The following is a 16,263-nucleotide window of genomic DNA, read 5'->3' on the forward strand; positions in this document are numbered from 1 at the left end:
AGCTGAGATCATCCCATTTCTATACCAATCCTTAGGTGTTTTGCATATGTATGAAGATAAGATTGCCCCCATCCCTCATCAGTGTAAAACTATTGGTAGGAATAAGACCTGGTAATAGAAATTTTAAAAATTAAAACCTATTTATTTATATAGCACATGACGCTTTTCAGAGCTATTTCACACATTATCATACTTGAGTTTCCCCAAAATTTTGTGACATTAGTAGCACCAATTGTATTTTAAGAGGGAACTAAGATAGTAATAAGTTGTATTGTGGAGATAGACACACATCAAAACGGTTGCAAAATATTTTAAAAACAAAACATGAACTGATTAATTCATCTGTGGAAAATGACAATGCCCCCATAGTTTTGAATGAGTGAATGGATAGATGAAGTCCCATGCTTAGAGATTTTGAAGTTGCTTAAAGCAAGAGTTAAGCTGTATAACACATTATTGCTTCAGCTATCCTCAATTAAAAACTGAACTGAATAAAAAAAAAACAGTTTGGTACTCTCCTTGTACGGTCCCTGAGGATTGGAATTATAATATATACTAATATAAATGAGGACCCATGATCGGTGATGGTGCCAGGCGCAAACTGGGTGAGTGTAAGGAGCACAGTTAATACCGCATCCAAGATCTGCTCTATTTAACCTGCCTAGGACACTTGCTTTGCCCTCCAACCTCTACCCAAAAACTCAGCTGCTGCCATATCTATCAGAAAACAGCAGATGGCACACTCAAACATTGTAATTGAGGAACTCTAATAAAAGTCACCACTTACAAAGGTGTTAACGTAGTTAACAGGCAGCAGTAATGAATGGTACAGCATCTCAATGCAAGCCTCAACGAGGATCCGTTACTGCACTTAGGATGAGAGGACAAGACAAAGAAGCAGTGTTGAAACCTAAAGACAGTAGCTGTATAGAGAGGGCCATCTGACACATGATCTTTAGTAGAGGGGTACACAATGAACTGCGCAGAAAGGAGCTGAGCGGACCAATACTACAACCTCAGTCTTTTCCCTGCCTCTGATCTCCTGTCAGTACTTCCACTGGCTGATCTCAATCAGAAGCCAGAGGGAAAGAAAGTGGATGCAGTCCATAAACATCAGCCTCCCAGGCCACAGTGCAAAGTAGAAGGTAGAGCATGGATCTTCAGGAGCAAGTGGAAAATATCATATACACTGAAGAGAAAGAAATTCTACAACTTACAATCCTGCCAAAACTTAACAACTTTCCTTTCTTTTCTTTTTAAAAGATTTTTATTTATTTATTTGGAAAAGAGAGAGAGAGCACAAGCAGGGGTGAGGCAAAGGGAGAGGGAGAAGCAGGCTACCCGCTGAGCAGGGAGCCCGACATGGGGCTCGACATGGGGTTCGATCCCAGGACCCTGGGATCATGTCCTGAGCCAAAGGCAGATGCTTAACGACTGAGCCACCCAGGTGCCCCCAAAACTTTTCAATTAGAGACTCAACCCATTTATTTTTCTGTAAGGTATGGCAAAAATCCAGGTAAACTGCATAGGGTAAATATTTATAGAATAATTATATTGAATGGTGAATTAATCCAAAGAGCTGATTAAACAAATAGGGTATATAGAAGTGTTGAGAGGGAGGGTGGGGGCTAGAGAGAGAGAGAACAGGAACCAAGGTTTTTATTCAGCCACCATGATTCCACTAAAGGAGAATGTAACCTAGCAACAGAATCTTTACACGATGGTTTGCTCATAAATTGTTGAAAATGGTAGTTAGTGATATCAGAAAGCATAATTAAATGGAGAGAAGTTACCAAAAGGGCTGAATGGGGACACAGAGAGCAAATAACTAGGTAGATGGATAAAAAACACTAAAGGGTTCTTTAAATTCAAATTCCGATATAAGATATCTTCCTGCACATTTTCTTAAATAAATATGCACACAAAATAAAAACTGTTTAGAAGGAAACAAAACTCATTTCTGCTGGAATAGCATGTGCCTAAAATAGATCTTTTTCAGTATAAATTTGAAATAAGTAATTATGATCTCCACTTTTCAGGAAAACATTTATCTGCAAGCCTCTGACCCTGTTACAGTTTTCAATAAAGAGAAAAAAAGATCCCCAGCTGATATTTAGATCAATTTTGACATTTCTTCTTGATTGATATTTGGTAACATTTATGTCCAAATCTATCAGCTAATCACATCATACAGATAAAAAATTAATACCAATGTCAGAGTTAGGATTTCTCTTTATTACTACTGATTTCATTCATTCACACACACACAGATTCTGAGTTCAAGAGAATTTAATTGGTGTATTTACTTTACCATTTTATTTCCTCCATTCTTGATGCTCTGGCGTCGAGCTTCTCTGACTACAGAGACTGGCCCTCCCAGGACTAGCCAATTCTTGGAGATAACAAATGACTCACCTTTCATATGTAAACGAGCCAATCCACAGCCCCTACCCTAAACTACCTCCTCTCTCTGGCTCTTAAATCCCAAATGACAGTGTTCTTCTGCACTAGTCTCCCCAGGGCCAGACACCGGGCAGTGAGGGATAACCTCTATGCCCCAGAGTCCTCTAAAATTATTCAAACTAGTCCATTCTAACTCTGCTTACCCTATCTTGCTTTGCCTTACCCATAGAAACTGCAATAAGGGCTCTGCCCATGCTTTCCTCTTTTTCCTGCTGCTTTCTAGTATTTCTCTATAGGAAGGTGTGCCTTCTCCTCTTAGAAATTGTAATAAACTATCTTTTCGATGGTAATCATCTCTGATACGTTGGCCTCACCATACTGGAAAAATAAGAAAATGTACATATTAAAACCATTGGTTCTAGTCATTATGGCCAATGCTAACTCTTGAAGGAACTATGCAATAAATATAATAGAGATTGATAATTGACTCCAAGCTCACCTGTTGGCTGTGTGACATGGGCAATGCAATACAGCTTCTATGAACCTCGATTTCTATGAACCTTTGTTAAATGGGGATATTCCCTACTAGAAGGTCAAGGAGTCCTCTATGTTTTTCTCTGCTTTTATAAAATATAGTACTTTAGGTTTTGACTAAATTATAGTCATGGTTTTATCTTCCCATTAGGAAATACAGATGGCCTACTTTTTCTGTTATCTGTCAAAAATCTATATTGTTCATAGTTAAATTTTACTTCCTTGACACCAGCCAAATCAGTTCCGACACAGTTAGTATTTGATAGTAAAAGGCCCACAAGAGGGCGGCAGAGGCAACACAATTACCTGCAGGTAGCACACCACAGCCTGAGGAAGGAGCCCAACAGCTTCCCCTTTCTGAGCACCCCAGAGGAGTCACTTGGTCATCAAAGTTCCAGGGAACATAATGAGCCACAGGCAGTTCTTGGCCCCACCAGAGAACCTGGGCCTGCGTTTGGAATTCATTTTGTGAAGAAGCTCAGGTTTTCTCTACAATTCATTGTGGTGGTCCACAAATAGTAAATGTTAATACTATTCTTAATTCCTAATCAACATACGGCACATTTATGTGCACCTAACCAGTCTATTCCTGAGAAACGACAGATTTCTAAAATGTATTAAATAGAATATCACTCTCAACCCATGCCTGCAGCCTTATTTACCTCTATCCATCTACTGAAATAGTAAATACTTCATCTTGAAATATTTTTTAAATAGATCATTGGTAGTAATAAAATAATTTGGACCACTCCATATTTAAAAAAACAATTCTCACATAGTACAATATGTCCCTTTTGAAGCTTTTACTGCATTTGAGGGAGAAAGAATCATCCCACTAAAAGCAACTGCACTAAGAAGTTCTACAATTTTGTACCAGTTCTAAAGGTTGGGAAGGGCTGTGTAAGCCCCCTTATAGACAGGCAAATGCACATTCTAATTAGGAATTTAGAGGAGAAAAGATTAAATTACTTTAAAAGATTAAATTACTTTAGCTGTAATCAGGAAATATTTTACAAAAGCATTTTAAAAATATTTTAATAACCAATTTAATTATAATTATAAATAATATAGATATTATTATAAGTTTTAGTATCATTTAACTCTTTAAAATGTGGTATAGTTTGCAGCCTGAGTAAATAGTGTATCAGTCATTCATTTACTGATTTTACACATGCACTCTTTCATTTATAACAAGTGTAGAAGTCCGTTTCCCTCTATCTACAATATGGTATACTGTTTCCAGAACTTGCCCAACCCTGCTAATATTTGGTTCTACGAAAAATTGATGGGGTAAAGGCAGCTGCCAGCCTGAACTCATATTTTTTACTTCTTGGGAAACCATTTAAGAAGGCTCTGGTACAATATTTGTTTGTTTGTTTGTTTTTAATGAATTCTTAATACATCATGTTCTGGTATTTTAGCACAAACATTTTCAAATGCTTTTCCAAATATATGGAAAATATGGACTTTTCTGTCATGACAATTTTATTGTTTTTTTAATTTAGTCAGGGCCTTGCCTTGGGGTCATAAGAGATTAGCCACTGTCATATCCAAAATAATGCATTTATTCAGGGCAAAGTTTAACTTTCCTAGTCTTCCTCAGAAGAATTGCCTCAGGGATGCCAGAAAGACTTCAGGTAATGTCAATTTAGAATACTTTTACTGGGGTGCCTGGGTGGCTCAGTTAAGTGTCCAGCTCTTGGTTTTGGCTCAGGTCACAAACTCAGGGTTGTGAGATGGAACCCTGTATTGGGCTCTAGACTCAGCATAGAATCTGCTTGTCCTCCTCTCTCTGCTCCTCCCTTCATGTTCTCTCTCTCTCTCCCCCCACCCGTCTCAAATAAATAATTAAATAAATCTTAAAACACTTCTCCTGAAACTTGGGCCAGAGGAAAGTCCTTACTGTGGTTGATGATAGAAGCAGATCTTCAGGTACTGTTTCCAGGCATCACCACCAGACTTCCTGCCACCACCAGGGTGCTTTTCCTCTCTAAGAGTTCCTCTCATCTCAATTCCAAAGTATAAAACTTAGAAAAGTTGATCAGCTTTCTTTGAGTTAGGGATGGGGCCCAGAGCCTAGCCCACTGAACCTCTTTCCATCCCCCTTTAAGGGGGAGGTCATATTAAATTTCCTCAGAGTATGGTTTGAATATTGGTCACCAAGGGTATGACGGACTTGTAGTAAAAGTGGCCACCCAATGGAGCTTTATTATGTGTGAAACGTTGATTTCCTGATAATCTTCCTAATTTCCCTCTTCATGGTGGGAAAACCCTGTTGCTCTCTCTTGTCCCAGATCACCAAAGAACTGGAGACCCCAAAATGGGGAGAGTTTCTCGAACAGGTAAGTACAGCACACTCGATTCAAGAGTGAGAGTGGGCCACTGCCAGAGTAAGAGTGGCAATGCCCCAGAAGCTCTAGCTGCATCCTTTTAAGCCTGCTTTGTGAACATGTGAATTTGGCAATGATTGACATTTTTGATTGACGGCTGGTGGTTATTTAACATTTTGGCTTCTGCACATGCATCTACCCATGATGCTTTGGTTATAATTCTATTTATTTACCTACTGCATATTTATGGATGTGTAATGAATTTTGTTCTGATCTTGAAGGTACTTAAGGGCAAGTTGTGACCCTTGTGTACATGCTCAGCTCTTAGACGTCCCTTTGTAGTTTTTAAGCCAGCTCTGTGGCTAGGTCTTTCCCGTTCTGTTAGCCCTTAGAAGTTGCTCTGATGGCATCACTGTTAACCCTTGGGGGTGGCTCTCAGGGATGGCCAGCACCTGCTTTATCTCTCCTTGCTCATGTCTAACTAACTGCCTAACAAAAAGTATAAGAAATTCCAGTTGCTTAACATAAGGAAGGTAGTTTTTTCAAATGATAGAAGGGTTCCAACCTTTGTCCCTCGTTCTCTTTGCAGAGCCAACAGGTTGGAGAACTACCAAAAGCCTGGGTAACAGGTATAAGATAAGCAAAAATTCTTCTAAAGTCACTCAGATTCAGATTTTTCGCCCTTGTTATCTTCTCTCAAGTTTACAGACATTAGATGACCTTTTTATTTTTTTATTTGTTTAAAGATTTTATTTATTTATTTGGGAGAGACAGAGATAGCAAAAGAGAGAGAGCAAGCATGAGTGGGGAGTAGAGGGAGAAGCAGGCCCCCCATTAAGCAGGGAGCCCAAGGTAGGACTCAATCCCAGGACTCTGGGATCATGACCTGAGCCAAAGTCAGATGCTTAACCAACTGTGCCACCCAGGCGCCCAAGATGACCTTTTAGCTGAATTAATAAATGATTCATTTTTTCCAAATATCTGCTGGAGATTGACATTCTGAAGCGTTCACAGTGCTACTGCCAAGAAGGTATATATTTTCTGTGATGCATAATAGGTTCCATTTATTCTAAGCAAATATCTGACAACGTCCAGGTCAATTGATTTGGTAGATGAGTATTACAAGCTACAATATCTCTCAGAAAACATATATGAAAATATATGTTCATTTACATCATGGCTTTAGCTAAACTGAATACAAATGATTCAGAAATATGTATACAAAACATGATTGAGATTTTCAGATTCCCTTGGTTAGACCAGGAAACTATTTACCTACTCACTAAAACTTATTTGTAATCCCTAAATCATTACTTTTGATGCTTTCATGATGATTGGTGGACCTGTGCAGAGCAGTGAAAAATATGAATTGCCCAATGAACATGTTCCCTGCTGAGGTCGAACAAGGCTAAGCTCTGCCTTCTTGTCTCAGCTCTCAAACTGTAAACAAGTGTCCTTTTCGTCGTATATTTAGTGCCAATTCTTGGCATTTTTGTGCTTTTTGTCAGTGATTTCACTGTTTAAAATGCCTCCGAGCATAGTTCTGAAGTGTTATCTGGTGTTTCTAAGCACAGGAAAATTGTGATGTGTCTCACGGAAAAAATATGTGTTAGATAAGCTTCAATCAGGTATGAGTTATAGTGCTTTTAACTCTTGAGTTCAATGTTAATGAATCAACAATATATATTAATTTAGGTGACTTTAAATGGAAACATACACACAAAACAAGGTTATATATTGATCAGTTTTAGAAATGTTGTGACCAGAGTGTGACCTCATTGCACATGTCCCCAGGAACAGCATGTCAGCATTCACTAATTCAGTACAACTTTATAGTACATAACCACCATGAATAATGAGACTCGGCTGTCCTCTCAGCTGGCCCTAACCTCTAGTTCTCACCTCTGGCCAGAGAGTGGAATCACAAGTGGAACTGAAAGGGAAAATAACTGACCCTAAAGTTTCAGTTGTGGAGGTTTGGATGCAATGGATTTGGATACAACGTATAACTGTATACACCTTTCCATGTGAGTCTAATACGCAGCTAGCTGGGCTTGAGAATAGCTTTCTAAGCTCACTCTGGGGACACAGGAACTGAATGGCAGCTTTGGAACTTCTCATTGGGGGCACTCTCCAAGGACAATGCGTGTGCTCTCAGGGAAAGCTGCCTGAAAACAGCCTTTTCTAGCCCTCCTTGGGTCATCTTTGTATTTTCATATTCAAATAAAATGGTTTAAGCTTCTATGACAGACAATGCTTTACTATTAAATACCATAATTGTTTAAATTTTGAGCAAATTTCACTTTATTTTAGGGAGGAGGGCACAGCCCAGTTCTGGCCAATGAGATAGATGAGAAATTCTACTAGAGAACTCCTGGGATCTTTTCTTCCTTCACTGTTGGGAGAAAGAAATGGGAGAACCCCCCCCCCCAACATGTTTTAACTGAGGTTGTAGGAAGAAATAATGTTTGTAGCCATTGTAGCCATTCTGAAATCATGAGAGAAAAACCAAGAAAATCACAGGACACATCCTTGAATTCTGACACAACGAATGCACTGACTGTTCTTGTTATGTGAGAAAAATCAATCCCTCTGACTGGGCCTCATTACTCAGGCATTTTTTATCTTACAGCTGAAAGCATGTCTACTGAGATAGCCCTTCCCATCCTGGAGAGCATTGTAAGTCTGGTGTTATTCCTAAGATTTCTGAGGATTCCTAGAGGGCTTATGCTCTCGTTGTCACCCTTGGATGGAATTCTTTTTTTTTTTTTTTAAGATTTTATTTATTTGACAGACAGAGATCACAAGTAGGCGGAGAGGCAGGCAGAGAGAGAGGAAGGGAAGCAGGCTCCCTGCTGAGCAGAGAGCCCAATGCAGGCTCGATCCCAGGATCCTGGGATCATGACCTGAGCCAAAGGCAGAGGCTTTAACCCACTGAGCCACCCAGGCGCCCCCTTGGATGGAATTCTTGATCCATGTTCCCTGTCTCACTCCCAACAGCTACACTTTCTTTCTATGCAGCTCTGCTCCACTACATGGGGCCACCAGCTCTCCTTTATTAACCAAAGCACACAACACAAAACTGATATATGTGGCAGACTTTTAAGAAAGATCTGGGACCAAGAAGGGTCAGTATAGCAAGTACGACAAAGGAATGAACTTTTTATTCAATATTAGTCATTGCTGCCCAAATATCCTGGCCATTCCTGCTGTAGGGAATCTGCCACAGGCTCTTTCTCCCCATGGCATGTCAACATGATCTCCCAATGGAGATCTCTTCCTTGGAGATCTCTTCCTCACAGTTGTGACCATCTTAGTTCACTGTCTGTTGAAGAGATGTTGAATGCACACAGGCAAATACCCATATTTACACAATAAAGTATTCGTAGGAAATACACTTAAAATATTAAAAATGCCTATCTCTGGGTGATAGGATTACAAGTAACTAATATAATCTTCTTCAGTATTGCATTATCCCCCCCCCCCAAATTTCTACAGTGAACAAAAACTATTTCTTAAATAGAACATACTTTTATTAAAATATTCAAATCAAGGGGAGGCTGGGTGGTTCAATCAGTTACGCATCTCCCTACAGCTCAGGTCATGATCACGGGGTCCTGGGATTGAGCCTCACATTGGGCTCCTTGCTCAGTGGGGAATCTGCTTCTCCTTCTCCTTCTCCCTCTGCCTCTCTGCCTGCTCCCTCTCTCTCTCAAATAAATAAAATATTAAAAATATTCAACTCAAGAATATATTTTATATCCCATTGCATATCTGGCAATAGAATATGAAATACATTCAGTTTCCATGTGTTAACTTAGTATACTGACATTTTTCACAAAGCAATGCTAGTAACTTGAAATGTTCCACTTTCAAGATCTAAATGTTGAATTTCCCTTCTTTGCCCAGAGTTCACTCTCCCTTCCCCTATACATCTTCTTCTTCTATTCTTATTAATCCTGCTCCTCAAATTCATCACAACTTCTAGCCCTTAGGTGGCTCTCTAGAGCTGTGGTCTCCAAGTACTTTGACTTTGTTCCTGATTCCTTATCAGCAAAAATATCTGAACATGGACCCTAATAAAAGTATATATACTTAGAAAATCTTTACATGTACAACTATAATAATGTATCATAAAATAGAAATAAAAATTAAATAGTAAGGCATCAGATGAAGATGAAATGATTGTTCAATGTAACTGATATAAACCAGTGCATTAATAATAAAATACATTTTGTAGTTGATAATGCTTTATTATTTTATTTTTTCAAAGATCTTATGTATTTATTTGACAGAGAGACACAGCAAGAGAGGGAACACAAGCAAGGGGAGAGGGAGAGGGAGAAGCAGACCTCCCGCTGAGCAGGGAGCCCAGTGCAATGCGGGGCTCCATTCCAGGACCCTGGGATCATGACCTGAGCTTAATGACTGAGCTGCCCAAGCACCTTCGCTTTATTATTTTAGAAAAATCTTAGTTTAACCCTTTGTTGTTTAGTAAATCAAAAAGATTGATTTAATTTATCTTAATGCTTGATTTCAGGAACTCATTCTACTTCAAAATTTTGTCAGTTATAATATGAGCAGGTGAAATAAAGATATTTAACTAATTGTAGAGGTGTATATATTAAGTGATTAGAATAGTAACCGCTCAGTCAATCAGAATGAACACAGGCTTAGACATCTAACCCCAGGTGTTTTTACCAGTTAACCATCAATCATAATTTCAAGGAAAAAACAATGGCATTCTAATTATATTTGGCTGTAGTTGCTTTTAACCATTAATTTTAAAATAAAGTAAAAAAAAATGGCCAATCTATGCCTTTGAGGTATAGGTGTTGTTTTAACAAAAACATGTCCAAGTGACTGTTTTGAAAGGATTAAGCTATAGAGGAAGAATTTGGAAAAATAGATGTTTGGAAAATTTTTCACTGATTCCTGATTTTTTTCCCCAACATTGTTTGTTATATAGAAACACTTTTACATGTGCATGCTTAAAACCAGAATTTTATAACTGAAATGGTAGAAATAATTAAGAAATGGGTATTAGGATCTAATAAACTTAGCTAAAATTCCTTTTTCTGTTTTGGACTTCTGTCTTTGAAAAATAAAGCTATGACAGTACCCTTTCAACAAACTTTCTGCTAAATCAGTCTATCAGCTTCTGTTTCTTGAAAAAAGTGATCCTATCTAAAAACTCAATCATATGGCTAGTTATTATATAGGCTTATGTACATAACTAATTTGTTTCCACTATAAATTGTGCATTCTTTGAGAGGTAGCACCATCTCTTACTCATTGCTTATAGTTACTTCTTGGACACCTAAAATACCAGGGCTGGTGCTAAGTGCTTTATAGTCTAGCCCTTGAACAACGTTATGGCCTGGCCTGGTACTGGTATCTTCCTCGTTTCACAAGTGAGAAACTTTAGGTGATTTTCCTAAGACCACACAGCAACTAAGACACAGCGCTGAGGTGTGGTGAGGGTCATCATGCTTAATCAGAGCACCATACTGCTAGGTTAAGGAAACCTAGCTTTAAATGAAACAGAGTCGGCACTTTATTGGTACAAGTTGGTAACAACCGAAGGAACAGAAAAAACAATATTAGAAGCATTTCCTTATTGAACTAGATTTATTGTAATTTAATTGAGGGAAAAAAAGCATACTGCTGTTATATTGTAGTTCTAGTTTGTCAAAGAAGTGGCAGCTATGATTTTTACTATTTCTCAGCTGTAGAAATCTCAGATGAAAGGTTGGGTAACAGCAGGAATTTATCTCATATCTTCCTGAATTACTGTTTAGGGAACAAAATGCTACAGGTGACTTTTTAAAAATTGGTGGGGACTGAAATGCTTCTTTTGGGTTTAAAAAGAAAAGGCAGGTCTAGAGAAAAGTAGAAGACATAGATTGACAAGACTTCCTACCCCAAAGGAGAAAGGAAATAGAAACTTACATTTAGAAAATAAAGAGGAGAATGAAAATGAAAGTTATCAGAGGAAGCTTGACAGAAAAAAACATCTATTCAAAGAAAAAGCAAAAAATAAGCTAAATCACAATGCAAAATTATAGATAAAGAAAAAAGACACATTTTGAGAGACTGAGGCTTGGCTTTCTCCCCTCTCAATCTCCTCCCTCCAGAAGGGTCCTATCAAGGTTATGGAAGATTCCTAAAAAAGAGCTCCCTTTCAACTTTCCTTCTGGTGTTCTTACTCACACTCAGTCTTAATCATTCAGTTCTCATCTCTCAAAGTGACTCTTACTTGAGAGTAAATATGAATTGTTATTGATAGATATTATGGAGTGCTGGTGGTGAGAATTAGAGGGTGTCTATATGAAAAATCAGCTGGCAAAACTGTACTGTGCATTATTATCTAGGTCTTACTAACATCAGGAACAAGGCAAGAGGCCCACTTTCACCACTCATATTCAACATAGTACTGAGGTCCTGGCCAGAGCAATCAGGCAGAAAAAAGAAATAAAAGGCATCAGAATTGGACAAAAAGAAGTAAAATTGTCTCTATTTGTAGATGACATGATTTCATACAGAGAAAATCCTAAGGACTCCAACAAAAACCTGTTAGTTCTAATCAACTAATTCAGTAAAGTTGTAGGATATGAGATCAATGTAGAAAAATCAGTAGCATTTCTATACACTAACAACAAATTATGTAAAAAAGAAATAAAGAAAACAATTCCATTTATGATAACATCAAAAACAACAAAATACTTAGGAATGGATCTTACTATAGATCTCATAGCATTTGTTCCAAAGTGGCACATTGCTTATTTTCTAGCTATTATTTGGTATCTGTCTTCCCACTTCCATCTGAATGTAAGCTCCATGAAATTAGAAGATTTGCTCAGTTTTATTAACTACACAAGAGCAGCACTGATCATATTGCAGGTACTTATAATAAATATTTTTAAGTGACTGCATGAATGAATGACATAATCTGAACACCAAACATGTAAGCTTCTACTTTTGACCCTCGATCATCCAAATAGCAATTTGACGGTGTTAGGATGATGACATTATTTCCCCGTATTTAGCCATCAATCCCTTTGTATCCTCCAGTGTTTGACATTCAAGAACAGAAGAATGGGCATCAGGGGACAGAATGGTTTTTGATTGCTTGGTTTTAATGTACAGAATGAAAACTGTCAGCACCTCCAGGGCAGGGGTGGAGGGAATTTCTTGGAATAGTCCTAAAAGATATCTTCATAGACCCAATAACTAAAACTGATAATTTGAATACTTTTGTAAAAATATATAATTTAATCTCTTTTTTAAAGATTTACTTTGAGAGAGAGAGAGGGAGCGTGAGCAAGTGGGGAGAGGGGCAGAGGGAGAGGAGACAATCTCAAGCCAACTCCCCGCTGAGTGCAGACCCTGACGTGAGGCTTGATCTCACAAACCCATCAGATCACGACCTGAACTGAAATCAAGAGTCAGACACTTAAACAACTGACCCCTTAATCTCTCTCTTTTTTTAGGTACAAGGTCAAATCCCAAAATTAATACATACTGGTATTTTATGAAGAAACAGAAAAAAATAATATAAAGCAGGTCCACCTGCAAGGCCAAAGTTTATTTCACTTCAGTAACTTTCACTATGTGTTTGACATTAGACCAGCCACTAAGATCAAGGCAAATAAAATTCCCATTGAGGGTAATCAGCAAGGACCTACTGGTTAGGACCTACTGTTTGTATTCTACTGGTTAGTGTGCACACATGGCCTCTCTTCAAGCAGCTTACAATCCTACAGGGAAGAAAAATAGCTTAGCTACATAATTTAATTAGAGCATAAAATAAGATGACATGCTATAAAGAGCTCAACTGAGTATTTTGTATGCCTCTGAGAAAAACAAGGACTCGGTATTTCTCTTATTCAGTCCAAAGCAGCAGTAGGCTCCCCTGTCCTATCTAAACTTCATTGAATATGCTTAGCTAAGAGATTACTTTTACTAAATGTATCTTTTTAATGGCTTAACTGACCCCTCCCTTCTACACATAATTCTAGACCATAAGGTTCTCATGGTGAAGCACACACACTACCACCCACAGGCCCCCAGGACCGCAGAATGTGAGTAGTAACCTGAAGGACTCACTTTTATGTGGCTTCTGTACTGAACCGAAGCTGCCATTTTTCAGTGTGGGTGTCTTTTTTTTCCCTCATGACATAGACAAATGTTGATGTTTACTACAAGTTGGTACATTAGTTGCTAATTAAGTTCCTCACTGCTTCAGCCAAAACTTTCTGTATTGAATCCAAGAAAAGAATGGCAGCTATATCAAAAATAAGTTGTTGGGGATTTTTGTTTTGTTTTATTAAAGGAAAGTTGTATATTAAAGAATATGAGGAACTTACAGGCTGGGAGATAGAAAACCTTCATTCTTGGCTTGCTCTTAAACTGAGTTGGTGGTTAGAGTCCTTCTGCGTCTGTCACCAGGCCCTGGTCAAAGCCCAACAAATACTACAGTTTATACATCAGGCAGCCAAATAAACCGTTTATCATTATTCCCTCTTTTTCATGCCCACAAATTCTCAGAGGAAAGAGCTGGCTTGGGCGGACCCACGGAAGTCAGGTTTACTCTAGACCGAGTGCAAAGTTCATTCATCCTGGGGCTCTGAGTTCACGCCTCTCTGGAAAGATGTCTTCGTAAGCTTTATTTTCTCCACCTGCTTCCTGCAGTGTGCCCATCTTATCTCCAGATCCGGGGGGTGAAGGGGTGGGGTGGGAGGGTGGCGCAGAACCCACCTGTATGCACCAGCCGAGGGTAACTCCTTCTTGCTGGCGTCAGGGTCCGGCGCTGTTTCTCTTCACTTCTGGACCGGGAAGTCCCGCATCACGCGCTTCCAAGCCCTCCACATTTTCGCTGACGGGGTTGGGGGGAGGGGGCGGTAATGCAAGACGGCTATGAGAAAGAAGTCTGAGTTTTGAGGCAGAACCCTGCACGAAAGTCAAAATACCTGCAGGCGCAAAGTGGCTGAACCGCTGCTTTCGAATTCGCTTTCCTTTTCCGTTTCCCAGAGCGCCTGCCGCCAAAACACTGTCCTTGCCACCGCCGACCGAAGGGCGTCTCCTGCGCTGGGAAACCAACACATCCCCGCCCCGGCGGATTACGTCTGGAAAGGCCCGAGGAAGACGCGGAGAATCGAAACAGAAACCCAACTCCGGCGAACTACAAGAACTGCCTTGCGGAAAGCGGGGCTCAAAGCTCCCACCGGAGTTGGAGGCGGCGGCATCTGGGTCCCCGGCCAGGGCGAGCACAGCCGAGAGTCGGAGGGGTAGCGCCCGCCCGCAGCTTCGCGCCGCCGAGTTCCTGAGACCCGCCCCCTGCTCAGGTGCGGCCGACCGAGCACCCCCTGTCCCGCGCGCCGCCCTGGGGGTCCTGCGGGCCACTGGCTCGTCAGGCACAGCGCTGCGGACCCTGCGGCTCCAAACCGACCGCGTCCAGCTCACCTGTTGAGCAGAGAACAGCACGTCGTCCGTCTGTTTGGGAGAATCCTCTCCCTTTGCTGAGCGCGAAGGAAAGATGTCGAACGGCTGTTCTGCAGACAAGAGTTTCTGCTATCTCATCTCATGTTTCAGGGCCAGAGTGAAAACGTACATCCAGGTGGAGCCGGTGCTGGACTACCTGGACTTTCTGCCCAATGACGTGAAGGAGCAGATCCAGAGGACGGCGGTCAACGCTGGGAACATGCAGGCGGCTGATGAACTTCTGAACGCTTTGGAGAAGGGAGGCTGGCCCCCCGGCTGGGCTAGACAATTTCTGGTGGCCCTTCAGAGAGCAGGCAGCGTTTTAGCCGCCCGCTACCTGAACCCAGAGCTCACTGACCTGCCTTCTCCGTCCTCTGAGAACACTCATGATGAGTGTCTCCAATTGCTGAACCTCCTCCAGCCCACCCTGGTGGACAGACTTCTGGTTAGAGATGTCTTGGATAAGTGTGTGGAGAAGAAACTGTTGACAAATGAGGACCGTAATCGGGTAGGTGTCAGTTCAGATGGAGGCAGAGTTTGTAACTCCGGGTTGCTCCTTCCTTTGCCCCACTCCAAATGTTCTTTGATATCTCTGGGTAAATTTGGTTCCCTCCTTTCTTGAGAAAAAAGGAGGCACTTAACATATTTTGAGAACTGGAGTACAAAGAAAGCTCTTTTTCTAATCCTTTCACTAAAAGAAGCCAAAGAGGTGTTAACTCCAAAATAGTAACTTGTACTAATAGATAACATTTATTGAGCACTTACTATAGGCGCTTAGCATCATTTGCAAAACTTATGATCAGAGTTCATGCTCCCAATGATTCATTACGATTTTTAAGGTTATTAATGTTGTTTTACAGATGGGAAACCTGAGGTAGGTTGTGTAACTTGCCCAAGGTGTCCCGGGAAAGCAGTAGCAGACTTAGGGATTTAGGTTCTGGTGGTCTACAATTTTACCCCTCACTTTATATAGTTCGATAGAACAGGTATCAGCAATCCATGACCCATGGTCTAAGTCTAGCCTATTACAAGTTTCTGCAGGCCCAAACACTAAGAATAGTTTTCACATTTTTAAATTTCCAGTGCTCATAAAGAAAGTTTTATTGGGCCAGAGCCATGCTCATTCATTTACATACTACAACTGCTTTTGCACTTCAAGAGCAGTTGAACAGAGACCATACAGCCCACAAAGCTTACAGTATTAATTATCTGAACTTTACAGAAAAAAACTGCCAATCTTTGGCCTATATTATTATATATTATGCCATTTGATTTTGGTCCAAATGGAGAAATTATATCACACACATGCTTTTTTTTTTCTTTGATCAAAGTTATGACATTCTCTGGGAATTAAAAATCGTAGATAATTTATTGGAAAAAAAATGTTGCCAGTTGCAATTTTTCATGTTAGCAAAGGCATTTTGACAGGGTGAATTTTACAGGTCACTTTACACTTAATGTAATGTTTCTTTGTTCATTGTTTTTCAATGAACAAGGATGTAATGTGAAGTAT

General features: G+C 40.0%; 2 protein-coding genes across 5 annotated transcripts in view; one reads left to right on the forward strand and one right to left on the reverse strand.

The window, feature by feature from the left end:
- Nucleotides 1-14,828, reverse strand: part of GCA (grancalcin) — a 50,832-nt gene extending 36,004 nt beyond the window's left edge. Inside the window, exons 1-2 of one of the 3 annotated variants that reach the window (XM_080798158.1) lie at nt 14,028-14,132; nt 13,637-13,721 (exon numbers count right to left, since the gene is read on the reverse strand). The gene's annotated coding sequence lies outside the window, so the exon portion shown is untranslated. Of the gene's footprint in view, nt 1-13,636; nt 13,722-14,027; nt 14,146-14,732 lie in introns of those variants that run through there. The other 2 variants (XM_080798159.1, XM_080798157.1) reach the window with 2 other exon arrangements.
- Nucleotides 13,931-16,263, forward strand: part of IFIH1 (interferon induced with helicase C domain 1) — a 55,842-nt gene continuing 53,509 nt past the window's right edge. For both annotated transcript variants that reach the window (XM_080798154.1, XM_080798155.1), the window contains exon 1: nt 13,931-15,258. In XM_080798154.1, the coding sequence (XP_080654280.1) occupies nt 14,806-15,258 (453 nt within the window). In that variant the 5' untranslated portion in view covers nt 13,931-14,805. The remainder of the gene's footprint in view (nt 15,259-16,263) is intronic.

Source organism: Martes martes (genome assembly GCF_963455335.1).
Source record: "Martes martes genome assembly, chromosome: 3".
NCBI lineage: Eukaryota > Metazoa > Chordata > Mammalia > Carnivora > Mustelidae > Martes > Martes martes.